The sequence below is a fragment of the Taudactylus pleione genome, unplaced genomic scaffold (assembly GCF_031769625.1).
Source record: "Taudactylus pleione unplaced genomic scaffold, aTauple2 ptg000259l, whole genome shotgun sequence".
Classification (NCBI taxonomy): Eukaryota; Metazoa; Chordata; class Amphibia; order Anura; family Myobatrachidae; genus Taudactylus; species Taudactylus pleione.
This window is the reverse complement of record NW_028284661.1, coordinates 225,573-248,866: the sequence shown is the minus strand read 5'-3', so window position 1 is coordinate 248,866 and position 23,294 is coordinate 225,573. Positions and strand designations below refer to the sequence as shown.

Below are 23,294 nucleotides of genomic sequence, written 5' to 3'. Positions count from 1 at the left end.
GACCTCACGTCAGTTTTTTTTTACATTTAACTCTTTATTTGCTTGTTACAGTCAGATAATGCAGGCATCTCACTGATGTCTGCATGTATCTGTGTCAATCCGACCTGCTCATGCTCAAATCGAAAGCATGAAGCAGGTCTATTCATTTGGTGATTTGAAGTTCGATTTGAAGTCCGATTTTGAGGTCGATTTCAAATCGAATGATAGTAAATAAGGGTTTTGTGTGTTGGGCTATGTAAAAGTACCAATGTTTTCCTGATGTTCGATTTGAGGTCGATTTTACTAAAATTCGATTTGAAATTCGGTTTTTCCATTCGATTTGGCCTTTAGCAAATACCCAAATACAAAATCGAATGAAAATCGCACCTCAGATCACTCAAAATGCCGAAATCGACCTTTAGTAAATTTACCCAAGCTGGGTACACACCTATACAATCATCGGGCCATTCAGAGAACGGCTGTTGGATTGTATAGGTGTGTACGCTGTCCCGATGCAGGAGCGTTAGCCGATAAACGGCTTATATCGCTCCTGGAACGGCCAGGATCTGGTGGTCGAATCTCATGTGCTGCCTAATATTCATCGGGCCGACCTCCCGATCTTATAGAGGCCCGTACACACTGTGCTATGTCTGCACAGTGTATACGCGGCTCACAGGCAGCTGACCGGGGGTAACACTGGGGACACATTGCACGGCTGATCGGCTTTATCTGATGGAATCGGTATGAAATGCCCCCATCTCTCTGGCCGGCAGTTCGAATCCCGGGCGCGACACTCTGACAGAAGCAGTGATCCCGGCAGCAGAAGCCCGACAGCGCTGGAAATCCTGATCGTCCGCAGGTAAGTAAAAACTAACCTAACCCTCCTTAGGAGTGCCTAACCCTAACCTCCCCCCCAAGTGCCTAAACCTAATCTCCCCTGTAAGTGCCTAACCCCCCCCTTCCCCGCTGCCTCAACCTATGTCCCCCGGGGGGTGCCTAACCCTAAGTCCCCCACGGGGGTGCCTAACCCTCCCTCCCCTAGCCTAACCCTCCCCAGGGGGTGCCTTACCCTAAGTCCCCCCCGGTTTCCCTAAACCTAACCCTCCCCCCCGCGGCTGTCCGCTCGCGGCGCCCGGCATCTCTTCAATCGGGATGCCGGGCGCCTGTCTCGGGTCGGGATTAAGACAGCCGGTTTCCCGATTGCATCCCTTATCTGATCTGCCGCTGATTGCATAGGTGTGTGCCCAGCTTTACTCTATGCTTAGAGAAGTAGAATGGTAGATGGAATAGTGTTTCACATCAGTTTTGTAGCATGTAGAGGTGAAAGCACCAGCAAATAGGCCTGTCAGTAGGTGCATCAGTTGGGAGTGATTGACCTCTGGTGTAAGATACATGCTTATGACCTTGTAAAAATAAATTATAATAATAATGTAAAAAAAAAAATGTGTCCACCAATTACAAGAACCACAACACATATTTGCTAATCAGAGCATGGGAAAGCCTATATGATTTGTTTGATGTAGCTAAACATTTAGCCACAAGTAAGTAAATGTATATAATGTACTTCATTCATACAATTTATGAATGAAGTATACTGTATTATAAATGACAACAGATGCAAACTATGCTGTTGTCCAGTTTTGAAGACCTACCCCCACCCAATCTTTCTGTCCTAGCCCCATGTAAGAAATGTGGAGCCTCATGCAGGGGCCTGAACCATGAGCTGAACTGAGCTGTAGTGTGCTACAGCTAACGATGCAGGGAGACTCAACCATCTACTCCTTTTCAATACAGATGCATAAAACCACACAATGCAGTTCTCTTGTAGTGAATTAGATGCAGAGCCGTAACTAGACTTTCTGGTGCCCTGTGCCAGAGAGAGCTTTGCCCCCCCAAAATCCCTCCCCCCCAGTGTTTAAATAGGGACATAACATTGTGCACCTTAATTAGGGCCATGGCCTCATGGGGAAGGGCCAGGGAAGAGATAGGGGAGGCCGGGAGATGGTGGGAATAAAAGAAGAGGAAGCTACAAGTGAGAATGATAATAAACAGGAAAATTTACAGGCCCAAACAGCGCTCCCCTGCCCTGCGGTGACCTGTGCCATGGCACTGGTCGAACTACCCTAGTTATGACCCTGATTAGAGAATACATGCTCATTCACTGTGAGCTGCAGCACAATACAGCTTTCACCTTTAGGTAAAGGGCTAGCTACAGTGTATTATTTGTGGCCACACATCAATGTTTGCAAATCTACAGACAAAGCTATAGTTTGTGTAATTTCCTGTACAGTATATGAAGAGATTACAATTAATTTGCAGTTACAGTTAGTAGATACCTGTATGTGCTAAAAAAAAAAAACAGGCATACAGTACCTTCCATTGAATAAGTGAAAAAGACACAAGCTTGCAAGCTTTTGGGATCCTGGGGCTACTTAATCAGGTATGAGCAGATGCATCAGTTTTTTATTTTTTGTTGATACAAATACAAAAATATCTAATACCTTTTATGTATTTTGTTGGCTGATCCAGGTGTTTTTAATTGTTGCACCTTTGACACTAGGGTATGAGAACATGTTATAGGATATTTGTCATTATTAATCTATTATATATTATTATAAAGCATTCACTCTAAAACTCACAATCTGAAACACACACCTAGAAACTAGTTTTCTCTGTCAGGCTCAATCACAGACCATGGGCCCGGACACACCTTAAAGCATGACTAAGTATCTCTTCTGTTTGGTAACCCACACATGGGCAGATAAAGGATCTTGGATTACATAGTTAATGTGAGAAATAGGAGGTTGTCATCAGGGGCGCAGACAGGGCGATGGGAGCCGGTATCAATTACTTTGGCCCGGGATTGTTGGGGGGGCCCGGGTCACCCGCCGCCACCTCCCCCTCCCTCTTACCTGTCAGCAGCCCAGCACACGCTGCTGTGTGTTGGGCTGCAGTGGGAGACATCTCGCAGCAGCAGTCTCCTCTCCTCTGCCTGTAGGGGGAAGCGATTGCACCGAATTGAATTTGCACTTTTTATTCTCGAAGGAGACGTAGCCACACCTCCCACAATTAGGCCACTCTCCCGGGCCAAGTCTCTATGGCCCTGGTTTTGATGCTGGTGGCTATTGTATAATTATGTAGTATTTAGTTATGTGGTAGTTTGTGTGATATAGGCCGCATGACATGCTGTTTGCTGTCATTTCTATCTCTCTAAATCATACATGCATAGACACGCGCATATTGTCACGGGATGTAGTTAATAGACCGGCGGACGCGATGCCCCTGGTCTAAATCCCGACATGTCCTGCCCGACAAAGGATTTAAGATAGGCGTCTAAATGCCGATGCCTATCTTAATCCCAACACCGTAAGTATAAGTATAACACCTGGGGATGGGGTTAGGCACCCCCATGGGGAAGGTTAGGGTTAGGCTAGGGGAAGTGGGGGGTTAGGTTAGGTTTAGGGTGCGGGGAGGGGGGGTTAGGGTTAGGCACTAAGGGGGGAGGTTATGGTTAGGCACCCCTAAGAAAGGGTTAGGGGGGGGGAGAGCTATGTTACTTACCTTTACCTGCATTACATACCGATTCCATTGTCACAGCTGGGACTAGGATGGCTTGTGTTCCCGGTCGAGGTGCTGAGTGGGAGTGGAACTACGTATAGAAAGCTGGGCAGTTTGATGAAAGTCCTGCGCATGAGCAGTGTGGAGACCTGAACAAATATTAGACTAGGACTAGGTTCACGGGTAGCTGCGGAATGGATTGGAATTTAGGAATTGGTCACAATAGTAGCTGAGGTTCAGTTACTAGTTTCTGGACTGGGTCTAGTGGTACTGGGCTGTGGTAGCAGGGGATCTGTAACTGGTCAAGGGCAGGTATTGATGGTTCTGGCCGCTGTAGGGACAGCGGTTCGGTGGCTGGACACTGGCTGGTATCGGTGGTTTTAGATGCTATAGGAGCAATGGCCCTGAGGCTGGACACCAGACTGGTACCAGTGGTTCTGGATGCTGCAGGGACAGTGGTACTGATGCTGGACACCGGGCTGGTACTGGTGATTCTGGACGCTAATGGAGCAGCAGTTCTGCAGCTGGACACTGGGCTGTAACAGTGGTTATGGATGCTGTACGAACAGCGGTACTGAGGCTGACATTGGGCTGGTACCGGTGGTTCTGAGCGCTAATGGAGCAGCGGTACTACAGTTGCACACTGGGCTGGTAACGATGGTATTGGACGCTGTAGGGACAGCGGTTCTGCAATTAGGCTCTGTGATGGAACAAGAGTTTTGGTGACTGGAATGCGGGATTTCTGGAGAAAACACAGTGTTAGGACACTGGGGAGCACAGGACTTCACCTCTGACAAGCAGCATAGAGGGACGTTGCACTGGCAGCTTGCCAGGATTACAGGAAGCCCTTTTATACTACTGGCTGGGAGGCCAGGAAATCAGAAAGGAACTTGCCATTGATGATAAAGTGGTCTGCTGTACATAGCGGCGTCCATTCACCAGAATTGGCGGGAGATCCTCCACGTGGGTCGCCGAAGCAGCCTACACAGACAGCATGCAGGCGCTGACGGGAACAAGAAGAGCTAGCGGCCCCGGCCGGAGATATCTGAAGTGGAGCCGTGATGTAGGACGGCGGCCGGTGGATCAGTGAGACACAGTGCTGACAGCCTGCCAGCACACGTAGGTCTCTAGAGCTGGTCGTGACACTTATAGTATTAAAACATATTGAAATATTGAACGGGACTGGAATGAAAGGATGAGCTTTTCCTGGAATCTGAAAAATATCCACCTGAACCTCACCAATCCTGTCGGTGACCCTATTTTCAGAAGTGGTAATGAACTGAAGAATCTGGGTTAGTGAAGGAAAAGGGTCACCCTCTAGATCTGAAGACGAGGTAGGAGAGCACAGGGCGGGCTAGTAGCTGGAGATGGGGTTGCCATAGTGCGGGAAAATCATTCCAATTTAGAAGCAGCCCCAGACGTATGGCCTGTTTTCTTCACATTCAATGATAAAGGCACAGGTGCACCTTGAAATGAAGAAAGGTACAGGGGTCAGCAGGAGCAATCCGTGGAAGCAAATAGGAAATCACCAAACTGAAGATACTGGAATGGAGACAATGACAGGAGACACCTGCCAGCCACCACAACAAGGAAGCAGGAGATGGGTCCACACCACACCAGAAGAGTGCAGAATATCTGCAGAGATCACAGGAACCACCCCAGATGGCAGCACTAATCTTTACAGGATCGAAGTGGGTACTACCAGGAAAATGCAGCTCCCTAAGACCCAGTCAGCATATCCAAGATGGTGGCCTCCCCTCAGGAGCGCATCAGGAGGACCCGGACCAGCCACGAGACCCTTGTTGGGACAGGGACCAAACAGGAAGAGGCTGTCACACCGAGGACTGCAGGAGTACATAAACCGGAGACTGTGCAGCGCAGCAAACAAGCTGCAGCTGGAGATACAGGGATCTAAAATGGCCGCCGCCACTTGGGCCCACGTTGTGGAGCAGAGTACAGAAGACAGTAGGGCAGCGGTCTGGACCCACCATGCTAATCAGAGGAGAATCCTGTGCAAGCAGCAGCCAGTAGGAATAACCCCCCAGGAGAGACGCTGGGGCCCACCGTCAGCCAAGTGAGCAGCTACGAGTAAGAACGGCCGGGACCATCGCCAGGGTTAAGCCAAACTGGTTCAGGGGGCAGCAGGGGTAGTTCACCTGCACCCTGACACTGGAAACAGACAGTGATCACCACTTTTAACAGGATAATTTGTCGGATAAGTACAGGAGAAAAGGCACCTAGCATCCTACTCCAAACTGCACCAGGACATGCCCCTCTCATTTTAATTTTTATTTAAGGTATCCATACCATTAATCACTAGATAATTCTCTCAAGATATGCAATTTGTTTCAGTGGTCTGTTAGGCATAAATATTACAGAGGCCAATGTGTGCTACTACTAAAGGGACCTGGCATATGCCTGGTCACCTCAGTCTGCTCCTGTACCTGCCCCCTCTCCATCCGCTGTGTCGCAATCCCTGCCCCATGATCCAAGTCATGAACAATCTTGCCCTATCAACACCTCAATTAACTGAAAAAACAAAGTGATATTTATGTGTTTTGTTATGTTTACTCTTTGCAGAAAAATGTATGGGTATGACATTTTAACTCCCTGAGCCATCATTTAGCATATACAGTAATTAATAGAACATAATTTACACAGATACAAGTGGAGTTACATTTACAGGGACTTGTTCTATATCTATAGGAATAAATTTTCCATCTGTTGGATCCTCATCAACCCATGCATGAAGAAGACTGTAATGACAATAATCCTGATTGACCACCTTTAACAAGTCAAGTCCAGAGATTGTCTTCCAATCCAAGCGTGATGGGATGCGGATTTCAGAAATGTTTTTGCTCCCAGGCGAGAACCCAAAAAACTTCTTGATGTTCTGCATAGCATAAACCTTTGAGTGTTGATCTGCTGCTTGCTCAAAGAGGGTCTGCTCATTATTGACATAGCTGGTCCAGTATCTCAGATGAAGGTAAGTGAGAGGAGAACAGCACCTTGCCACACACAGGACTATGAAGAATATGATGGCCACCAGTGCTATCAAAAGCCATCCACTGACCTGAAAGGAATAACATTGCAGAATTAGTAAAGTGTAATTTCCTTCTCAGTTCTATACTACTTGTAACTTGTTCTGCGTATTTATATTTAAGGCAGCAAATGATTATTTTTAAAGTTCAGAAATAAATAGAAACATACTAAACTATATCTCCTCTGTTTCTGGGCCTGATGCCGAGATGTGCACTAATACAATCGCAACTGCATTCTCTCACGGATTAAACCCTACTCTATAAAATACTAGGGGAAATATCCAGTTCAGCCACTATGCTGCTGTAGAGTCCTCCTGGTTGAAATAAACTAAAATTTCCAACTAGTATATCACAACATAAACATTTATTATAATGTAATATATTAAAATGTATAGAGTATAAAAACAGAAAAAGCCCCATAAATGTATTGATATAATTGCAATAAGGTCCAGATAAAGGAAAAGGGCGCCTCTAACATACGATACCCATCCAGTGGTAGAAATCAGGGGTCGATTCAGACCCGGACGCTAAGCTGCGCTCTTGCTGCCAAAAGGGGTCGGGTATGCAAATTCCGCGATTGCACTGTCTGGTGTAAGGACGCCCTCTATGTCTTAGAGAGTGACGGCAGAGTGAGCGCACGCCAGTATAAAGATACCCACTTTTCTTTCTTAGCACACGTCATCTCCAGGAAGTGTATGAGTAATCAGAACCAACGAGAGCCATCGGAGCTGCACGCAGCGCTTGAGGTAGACCTTACTCCACCGCAAGCACTGCGATCACTGCAGGCTGAAGTACAGCCAAGTGACGTGTACAATGATGCTTCCGTGCTAATTATGCACAACCATAAAACTACATTTTGACGCCCAGACACCCCTGCGTTCGCAATCCACTCCCCTGTTCACAAGCACCTTCCCCTGTTACCACCCACAAACGGCATTATCTGTCACTCAGTCTTTGTGTTAAGAGCACACGATTCCCGATCGCAATGACTGGTTCGCACATGCGCACTGCGATGCATATGCAGACGGGCAACAATCGCCCAATGCGTGCGTCCGCGGCTTTGCGTCCGGGTCTGAATCGGGCCCTCAGTCCCTTGTGTTCCTAATTGTCCTAGTGGTCCGCTGGTGACAAGGGTATTCCACAGGGTAAGATGTTATAATCCAACTATGGAGGGTGTATCCTGATGTTAGAGGGCCTGATTCACTACGGAACGCAAATGCAATAGCAATTAAGCACACAGTTTAACTGCAATAGTATGCTAATCAATTGCGATCACCATGCCCTCGCAGCATAATGTAAGGACTCCCACTTTACTTACCATACATCAGTAAAGTTTAGCAAGACTGCGAAACCATCGGTACAATCACAGCATCAGTCACACTTGCACAAGCCATGACCTTACTCAGAAATTGCTAACTTCAGTGCACGCTATCAGGTCTCAGGCTGCATATGCCATCGCAGTGGATAATTTATGCACACCCCTGCAACGGCGTTGAAACGCACTGGCACGCTTGCATTCGCCCGACCCCCCCCCCCGTTACCACCCACAAATGGCACTTCCTGTCAATCACTCTGCGATGGGTCTGCATAGTCATTGTGATCGCAGTCCCGATCGCAATGGCCAGTTCACGCACACGCACTGCATGTATGCACAATACGCAACAGTCAACCGATTGTGTGCGGAATCACAGTTGCTTGTGGTAGTGAATCAGGCCCAGGGTCCGCAGATAATGTATCAAAAGGACCAGTATAACATGTAACAAGTAGCAATGTTCCACGTATAATTAATGTAGCAGTTCTCTGGAGCCTCCGACACAGTGAGCTAGTTCACTAAATGGAATTATAAATCAAGGACACCTGCCATGTCCATCTAGGTATGCTGCGGGAACAGCTCCTGAGCAAGGATGTGGCTTCAATAAGCGGCTGCTGTGCTGTTGGGTTGTAGTATATGAGACCTGCAAGCCGTAGCCCCTCTGGCCGCAGTCTCCGCTAAAGGTAATGGCGCTGCTGACTGCCGCTAGTCTCACTGCACCGTGCTGCCTTCTGGAGGTGTGAGCGGTGTCAGTCGGTGTAACAATATCCAATGCGGCTAAACTGTGGGTTTGCCGTCCGGGTGAAATCGGCAATATCAGTGGGAGACACAGTAGCCAAATAAAGATATCCTTAATAGATGGACGTATATGAGAACTTAGGGCCTGATTCAGACCCACTCGCGAGCGGCTGTCCGCTCGCAAGTGGGTCGATGTTCTGCACTGAGCATGCGCACGACGGAGGGAGCTCCGTCGTGCGCATGCGCCAGACGCGACGAGCGAAGGACTTTCCTTCGCTCGTTGTGTCTGATCAAAGGGGGTGTGCTGTCGATGTTGATTGACAGCACGCCCCCTTCGGTGGGCGTGCCGGGGGCGTGCCTCCCTGATGGGGGCGTTCCTAAGGAAACGCCTACCGTCAGAAGCCGGCCCACTGACATCACTAGTGATGTCAGTGGGAGTGATTTTGGCTCTGATAGAGCCAAAATCACTCCGGGCCTTGCGGTTGAAAACCTCAACCGCAGGCCCCGGCTCGCAGTTTCGATGGTCGCGATGGTCAAGACCATCGCGGCCATCAAACTGCACGCTCGTATAGGCTATGTGTGGTGACCCACAGCTATACGAGCGTCCAGGAGGACGCTCCATAGTTATGGAGGACGGCCCTCATTCAGAGCGTGCGCTCTGCTCAGAGCGTACGGCTCTGAATGAGGGCCTTAACCTGGCTCAATTACACAGCACAGTGCAGTGAGACTAGCATCAGAGGGGCTATGGATGGCGGGTCTCATATACTACAAACCAACAGCACGGCAGCTACTTATTGAAGCCGTATACTTGGTCAGGAGCAGCATTCCTACATGGACATAGCAAGTGTCCTTGGGGCTATGATTTATATTTCCATTTAGTGAACTATCTCACTATGGGGCCCATTTATTATTGATCGCTTTTGCAATGCGATCAGGACATGCCAGTAACTGCAAAAAGCGATCTGTCCCTGCGATGTCTCCAGAGAGCGGCCGGCCACTACAGGGACTGCATATGCACATCCGCCATAGCCGGGGAGGGTTCCAGTGGATCCCTTCACCGGCTAATAGTGCGCGGTGTAGCCCATAGGCTACAGCGGCTAACGCCACCTTCAGATGGCGTTAGCTGCGGGGGTCAATATCTGGAATGCATCGCATTCCAGATATTGGTACATTTGGCAACATCACATCCTCCATAGAATCCTATGGGGGAGGCGGCTGCCAGCGATAATGGGGGGATCACAGCAGGTATCGGAGGTACCTGCTGTGGTCCCTACTTCATACATATGGTCAGGCAATACTACGTTTCTCTAACCACCCCCCTGTTACCACCCAAATCGGTGACTACATGTCACTAACTTTGCAAGTGGTTCCACTTTACAAGTGTAATCGCAATGCAATTGCTGCGCATGCAGTGCGGCTTTAGCACATGCGCAATGTTAAACAATTGCTCGATCTGCATAAATATCGACGTTGCAATAATCTCTGAATCTGACCCTCTGATCGCATATTTTGAAGTCCAGAACTAAGTGAACCCCTGCAAAATAGCAATGAATCAATGAAATGCTCAGTGGATCATGAGTTATGTCTAAATCTTGAAATGTTGGCTCAGGCATGTTTTTAATCTACAAGATTTCTGCATTTACCACTTGATATAAGGTTTACTTAATTGAACACCACTTCTGGACAGAAAACTATTTTTCCCGATCTAAAGACACCCTAACAGTCCAGGTTTTAAGGCTATCCATGGTTGAGCACTTATGGTTAAATTACATTGACTGAGGTACTACTTAAGTCACCTATGCCCAAGCATGGATATCCTTAAAACCTTGACTATCAGGGTACTTTGAGGACTCAGGGCCTCATTCAGCAGCGTATGCAATTGCGATCGCAGCTACAATTTTGTACGGAATGCAGCTTCGAAAATATGCTAATGCTTGGCAAAGCACAGCCGGAATAGAGTATCTGTCCAACCTCGCTTTTCTGCGTAAACATCGCTACTATCGACGCACATCGGCCTGTCACGCAGCATTTACAGCAGGTCTGGCCAGCTGCAGAAACTGCAAGACTCGTTGCACACAGTGGGTACTCATGCTGCGTATGCAATCGCAGTGGCTAATTTATGTATGTCCATAAAACGGCGTTCAAACGGACAGGCACGCCTGCATTTTTCTGACCACTCCCCCTTCACCACCCGCAAATGCTGACAGCCTGTCACTCACTCAGCGATGGATTCTTTTGTGCGTCCATGATCGCAATGTGATTGCTGTAGATGCGCAGTGCGGCTTGTACGCATGCGCAATGGCAAATAATCGTTCAACTGCGTTCGATACGCCTATTGCGTACGCTGCTGAATCAGGCCCTGAGTTTAGGAATCTCTGCTGTAGGCGATTACGGAAGCCATTTGTTACATTCCAACGGAACATATATGTTGATTGTTAGAATGGCTTTTTTCTATTTTCTATAAAACACACTCACATTACTACAGTTAAGGTTTTTGTAAGCAACACTTTTTGCTTTTAGTTGGAACCTAAAGCAAAGGTCGGTCGCTGTGTACAACTTTTTTTTTTGGCACCCTATGTAATAAGAGCATTGATGTTATTATAGTTTTTTGTAGTTTAACAAATTATGTGCTGATAATCAGAAATGATGGAAAGATTTTAATGTTGGGGGTATTTTTTTATTATTATTTATTAGGATTATTATATGAAAGAACAGAAATGTCACTGCAGCAAAATACATAAACTATAATACCAAGGTTCTGAAGCAAAGCATGCTGCTATTTCAAACCAGCTTACTAACTACTTTGACTTTACTCCCACAAGCCACAGAAAGTCAGCTTTAGTTGCTGAAACCACTGCTGCTATGCAGCCGCTGAGACGTCACTACCTGCCCTGAATATCCTCCCATTATTTACCTTGCTACACTTTCTGCTCAGGGAAGGAAATATCTCTTACCCCACTCTGAACTTCATTAAATGATGGTGTCCTAGAATGACAGCTTGTATACATGGCATTCTGTGGCTCAAATATCTTTCAATGTTGGTGGTCACATATCAGAGAGTTCATAAGTTTCCCTCCCGATTACAGAGCTTTCTGTAATCTCCTCTGATCCCTGTGTACAGGGAGATGGCAGAGGGAAGAAACTCCTTGGAAAAACACTTCTGGTAGCACCCTCACAGCTGAGGAAGCCTCTTAAAACTGCTATCCCGCTATCCCGGTAGTCACGTCCATGACTACAATGTACATAAGACTGTTACGCTGTATACAAAGCTAAATGTGGTGGACTGAAGTCTGAATCAGCCACTATGTTTCTGCTCTGCATGCTGAGATAGGTCTTCCGTACCCAAAATGTTGAACATTACCGCTCTGCATTCACACATTTGAAATATTTAATAGAAAGAAATATTACAATTATAACCTCACCAAATGTAAATATTCCTTTTCAGTGGGACACTATTAATGTAGTTTATGGTGTGCAAATACTATGGGAATCTTAAGAAGTAGCCATAAGTTAAGAAAGCTGTCTGTGTTTGTTGCACTTCATGTTAGTCACATTACTCAGCGAAAGTAATTTCTCTTTAGTCTATTCATAGGGGGCAATTCAATTTAGCGCGCTGTTGATAGCATCATGATGGGGCTCCAGGAGCTATTCAATTCAGCGCGCTGTTAGGGCAACTAGATGATTTCTTCTCGCACCCTCTTGAGGGTGTAAGGAGAAATCCGACTAAAGAGTCGGACGCAAGGCTGTTTTCCAGGATTAGCGCGGCGCCAACAACCTCACGGCTGGCACTTTTGTCGGAAAGTGCGGTTCTCCCGATTAAACACCCTGCTTTAGTCGCGAAAACCCGGCATTCTCCGACTTAAGTGATTATAGTCGGACTACAATTCAATAGCTCCGGTACCAACATCAACAACAGAAGTAACCTCGACCACTGCATATCATCTCGCCAAATCTCTCGACCTCAGTTAAGTGAGTATGGGATTAGTGGACCCAATAGGGTCTATCCACAGGCCCAGCCAAAACTCCTGACCTCAGATGCAAGTGAGTATGGGACTAATGGTCCCAATAGGATCTATCCATTGGCCCAGCCAAATCTGGTGAACTCATATGCAAGTGAGTATGTGACTAATGGTCCCAATAGGATCTATCCATTGGCCCAGCCAAATCTGGTGAACTCAGACGTACGTGAGTTTGGGATTAGTGGACCCAACTGGGTCTATCCCCGGGTTGGGCCCAGACTTGTTTAAATGCTTGAAGTAGAAATAAAGAATTCTAGTAAAAGCACAATATTTAATGCCAGTAGAAAAAGGACATTAATTGGTACAAAGATAAAACAGAGGTCAGGACTATTAAATCTGTTGTAATATACAGAACAAAGTAAAGATTTTAAACCATTCTCAATTAGGCTCACAACAGAAATAGCTTTCAGCATTGTTATTTAACAAGGAAAAACAACTGTAATCAAATGTATACGGCAGACTTGGCCGATAAAACATATTTCATTTAAATAAACTGGCAAACATCCCAGATAAGGTTAGACAGTGAACAAGAATCACACGCTCTATAAACTTGAACTTTTGATGTGTGGTTATGACCAGAAGGATTACCACTTACTTTTAAAAGGAGTTATAGCCATGTAAATAACTTATTATTTTCCATTAAAGTTCTTCAAAGTTGAAATCAAATATATTTACTACATATATACGAGAAAGCATGTTCCTAGTTAATTTATTACCATGTTGTTTGACAAACACCTACATACCAATGCCTACATCGTGGTCAGTTTAAAACTGTGAGAACAAAGTATTACTAGTTATTAATTATTTCAGTGGATGTTTTATTTAGACCAACAAGTTTTGGACAACAGTTTTTTCTTGTTCAAAATATTATCAAATGTGCTGTTCTATTCCTGTTCTACTCCTGTTGAAAGCTGCAGCCCCAGTTTGAAAAAAATAGTTTTGCACTATGAAGCCATTATTCTATGGCAACTTTAGTAAGTGACGCGTTATAAAAAGTGACATTTGGGGGTAAATTTACTAAGCGTTGCTTTATAATGGGTTTTGAAACGCCTGCACATTGCCGGGAAATTGAAGCACCAAAGCAGTGTACTTATTATTCAGCGGTTATTGTAAACCACCGTTGATGTGCATCTGTTTTATGTCGGTTTTGTGGGGTGTATATAATGGGAGTACGACCAAACCGACATAAAATCGCCATAAAACCGATGTTAAAGCAACGTATAACTGATGCATCTATATGGCCAATCAGAGGGAGAGGAATCACCATAATCAAGGCAATTATATATTGCAAAAGAAGTATGAAACTATTAGTGATATTTCTTTTATGAGGGAAATACTATTTTATTAATATTTGTAGAAAAATGATTGTTTCATTTTATTAATAGAATAATATTATTTTTTACTTATATTAAAGGGACAATAATAAGTAATTATTAATTGGTGTTTAAAAACGTATTTTAATGATGGGGGAAGCATTTATTATTTAATGGCTATATAAATGGTATCCACATCATTAAATGGGTTGTGTATGAAATGCCGACGGCTTAAAAGCCGCCGGTTCAAATCCCGACCTTGGAAGCCCTACAGCATAAAATCCCCACGCCGGCTGGCTCCCCTCTCCCCATGCCGGGCTTTCAGTGTCGTGATTCCGGCGGTCGGCATTACGGCCGCCAGCATCCTGACTACATCCCCATTAGAAACATAATGCTTCCCCCATCATTAAAAGCATTTTTTAACACCAATTAATAATGATTTAATACTGCCCCTTTAATATAATTAATAAATAATACTGCTGCAATAGTTTCTGACTTCTTTTGCAATATATAATAACTGTCTTCAAAAAGTGTATGGTTTTCCTCTCCTTCTCACTGGCAAAATAGCACAAACAGAAATTGCAAGTAATACCACAGTACGGTTGAGACAAAAGCGCGCTGCAGTGCATATGTATGCGCAGTGTGCAACAATCAGCCGATCTTTTTTGAGTACTTTTTTGAGTATATATGCAGTTGCAATTGCGATCCATGCTGAATCAGGCCCAACATGCGCTTTTGAAGCCATCTTGCCTGTCAAAATCACTTCTTTTATTAGGGCGGGTTTGTTGGTGGTTCCTTGTTGGTTTCTAGAGACAACACTTACTAAATACAGGGTTTCTATACTTGCAATGTTAAAAACATGAATTGTGTGCCAATGTTCTATTCTATTCTAAAGTGTGTTTTTTTGTCGGTTTCCCGTCTGTTTGACCATTAGCAATTAGTATTGCAGGTCTGCAGGAAACCCCATGCTGAAGCAGTAGAGTACCATCTGTTACAATCCCCTCACTAAATAAGCCTCAAAAATACTCAGTACCATTTCTCCTGCCCACCTTCCTTATTAATAACAAACTACTAATGTTAACCTTGTTTTGTATACTGTATTCCCAAAACAAGTACAGGTCGAGTCTCCCATATCCAAATATTCCGAAATACAGAATATTCTGAAATACAGAATTTTTTTAGCATGACTGAAATAGTGAAACCTTTGATTTTTGATGATTCAAAGTACACAAACTTTATATAAGGCACAAAATCATTAAAAATATTGTATAAAATTACCTTCAGGCTGTGTGTATAAGGTGTATATCAAGGCTCGACAAATCCCGGGGGCCAGGTCGCCATGGCTACCAGATTTTGCTGCCTGGCTACTAGATTTTGCAGTGAGGGAGGAAGCAGATCCTCATCAGAGATTCGTGCCTATAGTATTGCGGTGTTCATATCATGCTGTGCCTCTGTCCGGTCTGCACAAACGACTCCTCTCCATCCTGGCCTGATCTGATCCCTGCTGTCTGTCCCAGTCTACACTGATCCTCCTGTACATCCAGCTGTCTACTGTCTCCTATCTCTGGCTGCATAGAGCCCTCTGGTAATAGGGTCTATGCGTGGCTAGGGATTGCAGAGCGGCTTCAGAGGGATAGTGGTGTGACCACGAAGGGAGTGGGGTTTTGTTGTACTTTCTGCACCATTATTTTAGTGAAATGTGGTCCGTTATTACTGGAGGGTGGGGGGTGGAGCAGGGGAGCTGTGCAGAGCAGTGAGGGGGCCTCCATTTTACTGTATCCATTCTACTGTGACCATTTTGTGGACTAGTATAGTGTGTATAACAGTTGCATAACACACAGAGCTGTGCTCCTCACTCACTCCTGTAATTTTTTTGGGGGGACAGTGGTCTGGCTCCTATACTTTCATCCTGGCTCCTAGATTTTAGAAAAATTTGTCAAGCCCTGGTGTATATGAAACGCATGTATATGAAATGCATTCTGGACCTGATTCAGACCCACTCGATTGGATGCGTTCGCTCGTAGCTGGCCGATTTTTGCATTGTGTGCATGCATACGCATCGCAGTGCGCGCACCAGTGCGAAAGATCGGGAAGCATTCACTCACTGTGCATACACAGCCCAGCAGAGTGAGTGACAGGAGAAGCCGTTTGTGGGTGGTAACAGGGGCTGGCCATTTAAAAATGGGGGAGTGGAGGTGCGAACGCAGGCGTGCCTAAGCGTCTCAATGCCATTTCAGAGGCGTGCATAATTAAGAGGCAGCATCATAGTACACGTCACCTGGCTGCGATGGCATCCGATGGTACCCGATGTACCGATGGTTGCATACACTTCCTGGAGATGACGTGTGCAAGTGGGTGTCTTAAGTGGGCATTTGCATACACAAAGTGATCACACGCCAAGACACAGTGGGCGTGCTAATGCCATGCTGTGCGATCGCCTGCCTTCTGAAATTTGCATACGCATCGAGAGAGCGAACGCATCTAGCGAGCGGGTCTGAATCAGATCCTCTGTGTTTATATTTTGGTCCCATTCCCATGATATCTCATTATGGTATGCAAATATTCCAAAATACGGGATATTCCGATATCCAAAATGCCCCTGATCCCAAGCATTTTGGATATGGAAGACTCAACCTGTATAGTTAAAGACTGAACATATTTTTGGAACATACTGTTATAAACTGTATATTGATGATGATGATTATTATTACATGCAGTATCAATAAATGCTGCTGGACATTTTATTGCTCATATAAGGGCTAATTCTGAGTGGAACACAGCGACTTTTGCCGATCGCATATTTGCAACTTTATGCGAACACTGCTGCAAGCCCTTCTCTGGTGTACATCCATATGGCCTCCTATATAAATGGCCTCCTATATAAATGATTCTGCGTCTGTGTATGCAGCCACTATCAGCGACACACCTGCGACACGCCCATGAGATGGACCATCTCCGTGCGTCGCTTATGCACCTCCATCACCGTCCACGGAAGGAAGTAGTCGGTATCCCGACAGTCAGAATCCTGATGCACACTAAACATTTCTGAGACTGTGCATCACTAGTGCCCCTCAATTGAAACTGCGACTCTTCACGCACTGACTCTGCACACATGCACAGCGCAACTTAGACGCATGCACAGAGGGAAATAATTTCTCCACTGCATCCGACTCGGAATTAGTCTCACATTGCAAATTCACATGAGCAAAATGTAAAACAATCAAGGTTCTTCCTTTTTTTTTTTTTTTAGTGCCACATGCATTAATTCATGATTGTGCACCCAGACTAAAGTGCATTGGTTTGCAGAGAGCGAGGCACATGCTATAAATGTAGAAGTCTGTACTGGCTAAGGCAAGACGTTGGACTATGTGAGAAAGTAAGATGTCAGTGCACTACTGTGTTTAGGGCCTGATTAAGCTTGGATTGCAATTTTATCTGCGAATCCTGACGGAACGCAGCTGCTAATATATGCAGACGCAGCCACACCTTATCCGTGCATAGAGACGCCACTGCTGCCTTCTCTTTTGCGAGCACACACGCAGACCCGTGTACACATCGGCCACCATTGAATTCTTGCAGCTACTCTAACCTGTCTCTGATTCTGCGAGCCTCTGCAAACGGTGATCGCACTGGCGAAATTATAGACGCCCATTAAACTGTGGGCCTGATTCAGAGCTGCTCGTAAGCGGCCGCTCGTTCGCTCCGAGCGATGTTCGCACATCTGCACATGCGTATGGGTTATGCGCCAACCAGTCAGTGCAGTCGGAAATCGTGTGCTCGCAAAATAGCGAATGCCTGCTAATTTGAGTGACAGAATGAGGCGTTTGTGGGTGGTAACAGGGGAAGGTGCTTGAAAACGGGGAGTGGAGATCCGAACGCAGGCGTGCCAACCGGTCAAAACGGGCGTTTTAAGGGTGTGCATAATTAACAAAGCAGCGTCATCGACCACGTCACTTGGTTGTTTCTTAGCCTGAACTGCTCACATGATTGCGGTAGGAAAATGCTACCACAAGAATAGCGAGCAGTTCATATGCCTTTCGATGTACTCGATTAATCTAATAAATAGCGGAGATGACGTATGATGCGAGCGGCCAAGGGGTGGGTTTACAAAATAGCGAGCGCATGTTTCGTTCGCTCGTTCAGACATAGAGGCGTCAACAGACCGCAAAGAGCGAGCGCTCAATTTAAATAGCCAGCCCCTTTTTCTGAACGAGCGTCCGCAAATAGCGTCCGGCTCTGAATCAGGCACTGTGTCCAAATGGTAAGACACTGTCCTGATGTTTGCAATTGCGATCCAAGCTGAATCAGGCCCTTAGTACTGCAGAGCAGTGCAATGATTAGCTTTTATTTTTCACAGCAAAAGTATTCAAATTAAACATGCAGGTGAAGTTTTAAAAAATCTCACATCAATGGTGATTCCCACAGGCGCAAGATTTATGATAATCAATTGGGTGTGTGATTTTTATTTTTTCACACGGTGCTCAATTTTTTTTGAGCACCTTAGCAAGTCCAATTCCAATTTTTCCTAAAATCTTTATTGAAAGGAAAAACTGTCGGAACTTGCTTCAGAACCCCGTGGACACTCCCCCTAAGTTTCCAATTAACTTAATTAGTCCATAATACTCACCTCGTGGCAGTGCTTTCTTCCTCCTCCCATTCCCTGACATGCAGGTCATATTCCACCGTCTACTAGAGCACCCCTGTCAGAGTGTGAGACCCCGTCATGGTGTTAGACCCCTGTCATGGTGTGTGTCCCCTGTGTGTGTGAGACCCCTCACGTCAGTTTGAGCATACGACAGCCGGGCACAGTAGAGAGAGGGGCAGCCGCAACACTGAAAAACGTTTGGCAACAAAAACTTTGCAACCATTTTTGTTTATTGAATTCCACAGGAATCAGAGCGCATACTCGCGGTAATTCAAGACTGGTTGCTATGCCCGTGTAATTTTTTGTGGCCAAAATTACGAGGGTAATTGAATATGGCCCATTGTGTTGATAAGGTGTATTTTTAAGGGTATATTTTACAGCAAAGCAAATGGCAGAGATCAGGTCTCATTGAGTGCTTTTAATTGAATGCACCTTGCACACTCTGGTTGCACTTTGGCAAAGAAACATATCTGTAGATCAGTGGTCTCCAACCAGTAGCTCGCGGCCATAATTTGGGTAGCTTGCCTAGGTGCATTACTGCTGAGTCAACTAGAAGGAAGTGACCTCTGACAAAGCCATGGGTGGAGCGACGGGGAAGCGCGTCAGGTGATTGCCGTAGGGGGGCACAATACGTGAAGGACACCATCTGGACATCACAGGAGTCGACTGCATTTGGGGCGAGGGACTCTCGCCTAGCCCTGCCGAAAAATCACACAGCAGCCCTGCTTATGTCTTTTGCTCCTCTACTGTACTTACATCTTTGGAGCCGATAATTAAAAGTGAAATGTGCAACAATATCACTGTATTAATGAAATGCATTGTTGTTATCAATTAAATATTTTTTTCATCTTCATTAAATTATCTTTAATTTTTCGGTTGTTAATCAGAAATTTTTTTTTCAAAAATGTTACTAGCTCTCAGGAGGTTTCATTTTTCTCGAGTAGCTCACACCCCAATTAAGGTTGGCGACCACTGCTGTAGATGAAATGTGCCCAGTATACAAACACAAAAGCATCAAACACACAAAAGTGTTAAATGTAATTAACAATTCTAATAAGAGCTAGATTTAGAGAGGGGGGATCACAGAGGGTACAGAGACTGGTCCTGGTCTACCAATGGCCAGTCTCATCAGTTGTCTGCACCCTGGTGGCTAGCCCCTCCCCATGTACCAACCACCATACTACAGCTAGTAGTCAGCAGCAGCAGGGGCTTCTCAGAGGACACAGCATGGAAACTGCTCACAGGGGCAGGGAGCTGTGATGCTCCCTTCCTCTCAAAGCAGGAAGTGCAGAGTGATCCCAGCTGCATGGAACACAGCTGGAGAAGGCCTGCACTTCCTGCTCAGAGAGGAAGGGAGCAAGGTTTATGCAGGACCATAACTGGGAAATTAGCGCCCTGGTCACTCTCATATCTGTCTGCATGGTGGCACCCACACTGACATCCCTCTTCCCACTGATTTGAGCAAGGCCTATCTTCCCATACTAGATGACGCCACTTTCACAATATTTTGTTTTTAGCTACTGCATATTTCAATGCTATGTGTTTTAATGTTTCACTATTACCGTAATAAACAAGGGCACATTTCTATATTCTCATGCAGCACAGGTCATTGTGGCATAGGAATTAAATTTAGACCAAATGATCCCACTATATGTTTCAGTAGTTCCCACCCGCTGATGATTTCGCGATATATCGCTCGTTAATCGAATGGAACGATTATTAACAAGTATATATACGCATTTGGCTCTATGCATATCTGAGGTGTGCGTAGGAGTAATGGAAACCTGTTTCTGACCGATCTCATGCACCTAGGAAGTGTTGATACTAAAGCTGGGTACACACTAAACGACGTGACGCAATGCGAGTGATAATCCCCTCTGCGCCTACGAGTTGACATATCAGATAGCCGGTACCCATTAGACGATTCAGTACCCGACATGTTGGCCGCATCCTGCTGCATGGGGTCGTTGAACGCATCGTCATGGTTGAGTTACATGTAGGACCGACCTGACGATGCGGCTGATGACCCCACGGAAGCGCGCACCACTCAACACAGTGGGTTATCACTGCGCGATTTGTCATTCCTATCCGTCGGAACCGGGCAAATTGTTCAAAATATCGCTGTGTTCCCAACTTAAGATGATGGTTGCAATGGCTGGTGTAAAATCAGTGGGCGTCGCTGTTTTGCTTGCAGGCGCACTAACCCCCGCATTACCACTACAGAATCTTGCATTACCATAAGGTAGACAGGGATCTATGTACTAAGCCTTGGAGAGAGATAAGGTGGTCAGAAATAAAGTACCAACCAATCAGCTCCTGTCATTTTTCAAACACAGTCTGTAAAGTGACACGAGCTGATTGGTTAGTACTTTATCCCCAAGGCTTAGTACATAGGCCCCTAAATCCGGTTTCCACAGCTGCCCGCAACTACAGCTACTTTGTGCGCGACTCAGAATCAGGTCCTACGGATTCAGGTCCTGTACATCTCTAGCTTGCAGAGGCGTTTCCAAAGATCAGATAATAGACTTGCACTTTGAAGTGAGCTAGGCAGATGATATGGAGCATTGGTGCAAAACCAAATGATTTGCAATGCTCCTACAGAACGCATCATAAATTAGTCTCACTATGTACAAAAGCTTTTAAAGAAAAACAATACATAACTAATGTTTTCCTGAAGTGTACACAACTATATAATTCTCAAACTGCAAAACAAACCGTCTTCCTATTTGTGGAAGTGTCCTAACTTCTGCATCATTATGTAATCCTTACGTAGTGCCTACTGGTGTCCATGCCACTTCATCTGTTTCCTTTATTGCACTTTTTTTTAATTCCCTGCAGTTATTTATACTATATTAATTAGAGACATTTGCATTTCAAGCTGCATTAACTATATTTGTATTTCATAAAGTTAAATAATAAACTCAGTTATTAAGGGCTGCCACAGGTAGGGAAAAAAATCACATTGTTGTAATTTAAACTGAGCATTTGGTAGACTCCAAATAATCTGTAAAATGCTAGCTATTCCTTTCATGTACCTGAGACTGGTATTTGAGCTCCAGGACCACTTCATCCTTCACCCTGGTAAGATTATTTGGAACCAGCTGGGGACAGGGGAACTGAGCCAGAGTGCGCCTCCTGACATCAGCACTCAGGTTCCTGAGTACATCATAGTGCTCCACACTGGCATACTCAATGACAGCGCACGTATAGTAGGTGCCATTCAGCAGGGTGACCGCCAGCCATGTGATGGGGGCCACAAGGGCTCTGCCAATGATGTTCCCAAGCACAAAGCAGATGAGCTTATACCTCATGAGGATGTTCTGTGTGCTCCTCTCCTGGATGGAGCCGTACGTGGAGCCTGTGAACAGCCTCCATGTATTGTCATTGAACACGAACCCCACGATGAGCAGGATCAAGGCAGGTACTCCCAGAAAAGCGAGTCCGTACCTCAGGTTCTCCGTGGGGCTACATGGGCAGCTGAAAGCAAAAAAAGAAAATAGTTGCTGTCCTCCCACAGTCAGTAATGCTATTACCGCATTGAAAATTATAGATTCCTTGCTTTTGAGGAAAGAAATCAGAGCAGCTAAGGACATTTTAGCTGTGTTTCCCTGCACCCTGCTCCTGTGTGTCTTCCTCCTTAAAGTTTCCTTAATGAAATAACAGTGTCCCTACTCCCTATGTGTACTGTAGTAATACTCCCACTGTCTGTCTCTGTCTGATGTGGTCTTTCTGGTTTTACTGGGTGTGCCCGAATATACGCCCTGCCTCCCACACCACGCCCCATTCCTGTACCCCTCGTCCTGTGTGAGGTCTGGGAGCAGCATCAGACAGCATATAGCATATATCCTGCCATCCTCAGTAATTCTACATACACTTTCATGTGACTGCTCCGCTTATGCTATGTGTTCTGGTGAGGGTCATTCTAAAGATACCTACACTGAATAAAGAGAAGTGCTTTTTACACTGGCTGACTACAAATATTTTCAAGCATGTTATATATTCTCCCTCACAATTTTGTTTAGAACTGATTAGTATTTAGTTTTCTGAAGTGCTAATGTCTTGTTATCTTGTTATCATGAACCTGTGAAAATGATGGTTTCTTATCTATTTGAATTCATTTACATTCCTGAGCTGCAAATTTCATAGATAATCATGAAAGAATATACAATATTTATTTTATCTAATATATAATTTGCTTATTCCCTTTGTCCGGAACACTCTATTAATCTGAATACCTGAAAGACTAATTGAGATATTCATTTGATTCTTTGGCGACGGATTTCAATCAGCAATATATTGCAGAATTTCGAATAAAACTGTATAAAATTTGATGTAAATAAAAAAATTGCCAAAAACCATAATAAATGCTTTAGTTTAGCTAACCTCAAAATGTGAAGAAAACTACACAGAGCCGGCACTCTGACCCTGGGGAAGCGTCATAGGGGTCACCGCCGCTGGTTGCTGTTAACCCGCACTACTGGTGGTCTGTGCTCTCACATGGACCTGACGCTCTAGCAATGTGCGGACACTGTTTACATTCTGCCCAGTACGGCTCCTCATTGACCGCCTGGCTGCGTGACGTAGCTATTACATAATGAAGGAGGGCACACGGCCAGCACAACATGTGAGACTGCTACCGTATGGGGCGCTCTGCCCTGATCTACTTTCTTCAACACATGGACTCCAGGC

The 23,294-nt window shown here is 45.3% G+C and overlaps 1 protein-coding gene across 1 annotated transcript; it reads right to left on the bottom strand.

Annotated features, from left to right (window-relative positions):
- Nucleotides 1-6,098: 6,098 nt before the first annotated feature.
- On the bottom strand, nucleotides 6,099-22,292 carry CALHM4 (calcium homeostasis modulator family member 4). Its single transcript, XM_088480993.1, has 2 exons — nucleotides 21,641-22,292; nucleotides 6,099-6,610 (listed from the first exon to the last, which is right to left on the bottom strand). The coding sequence occupies exons 1-2, from the start codon at nucleotides 22,196-22,198 to the stop codon at nucleotides 6,191-6,193; spliced, it is 978 nt and encodes a 325-aa protein (XP_088337119.1). The 5' UTR covers nucleotides 22,199-22,292; the 3' UTR covers nucleotides 6,099-6,190.
- Between the last annotated feature and the right edge of the window lie 1,002 nt (nucleotides 22,293-23,294).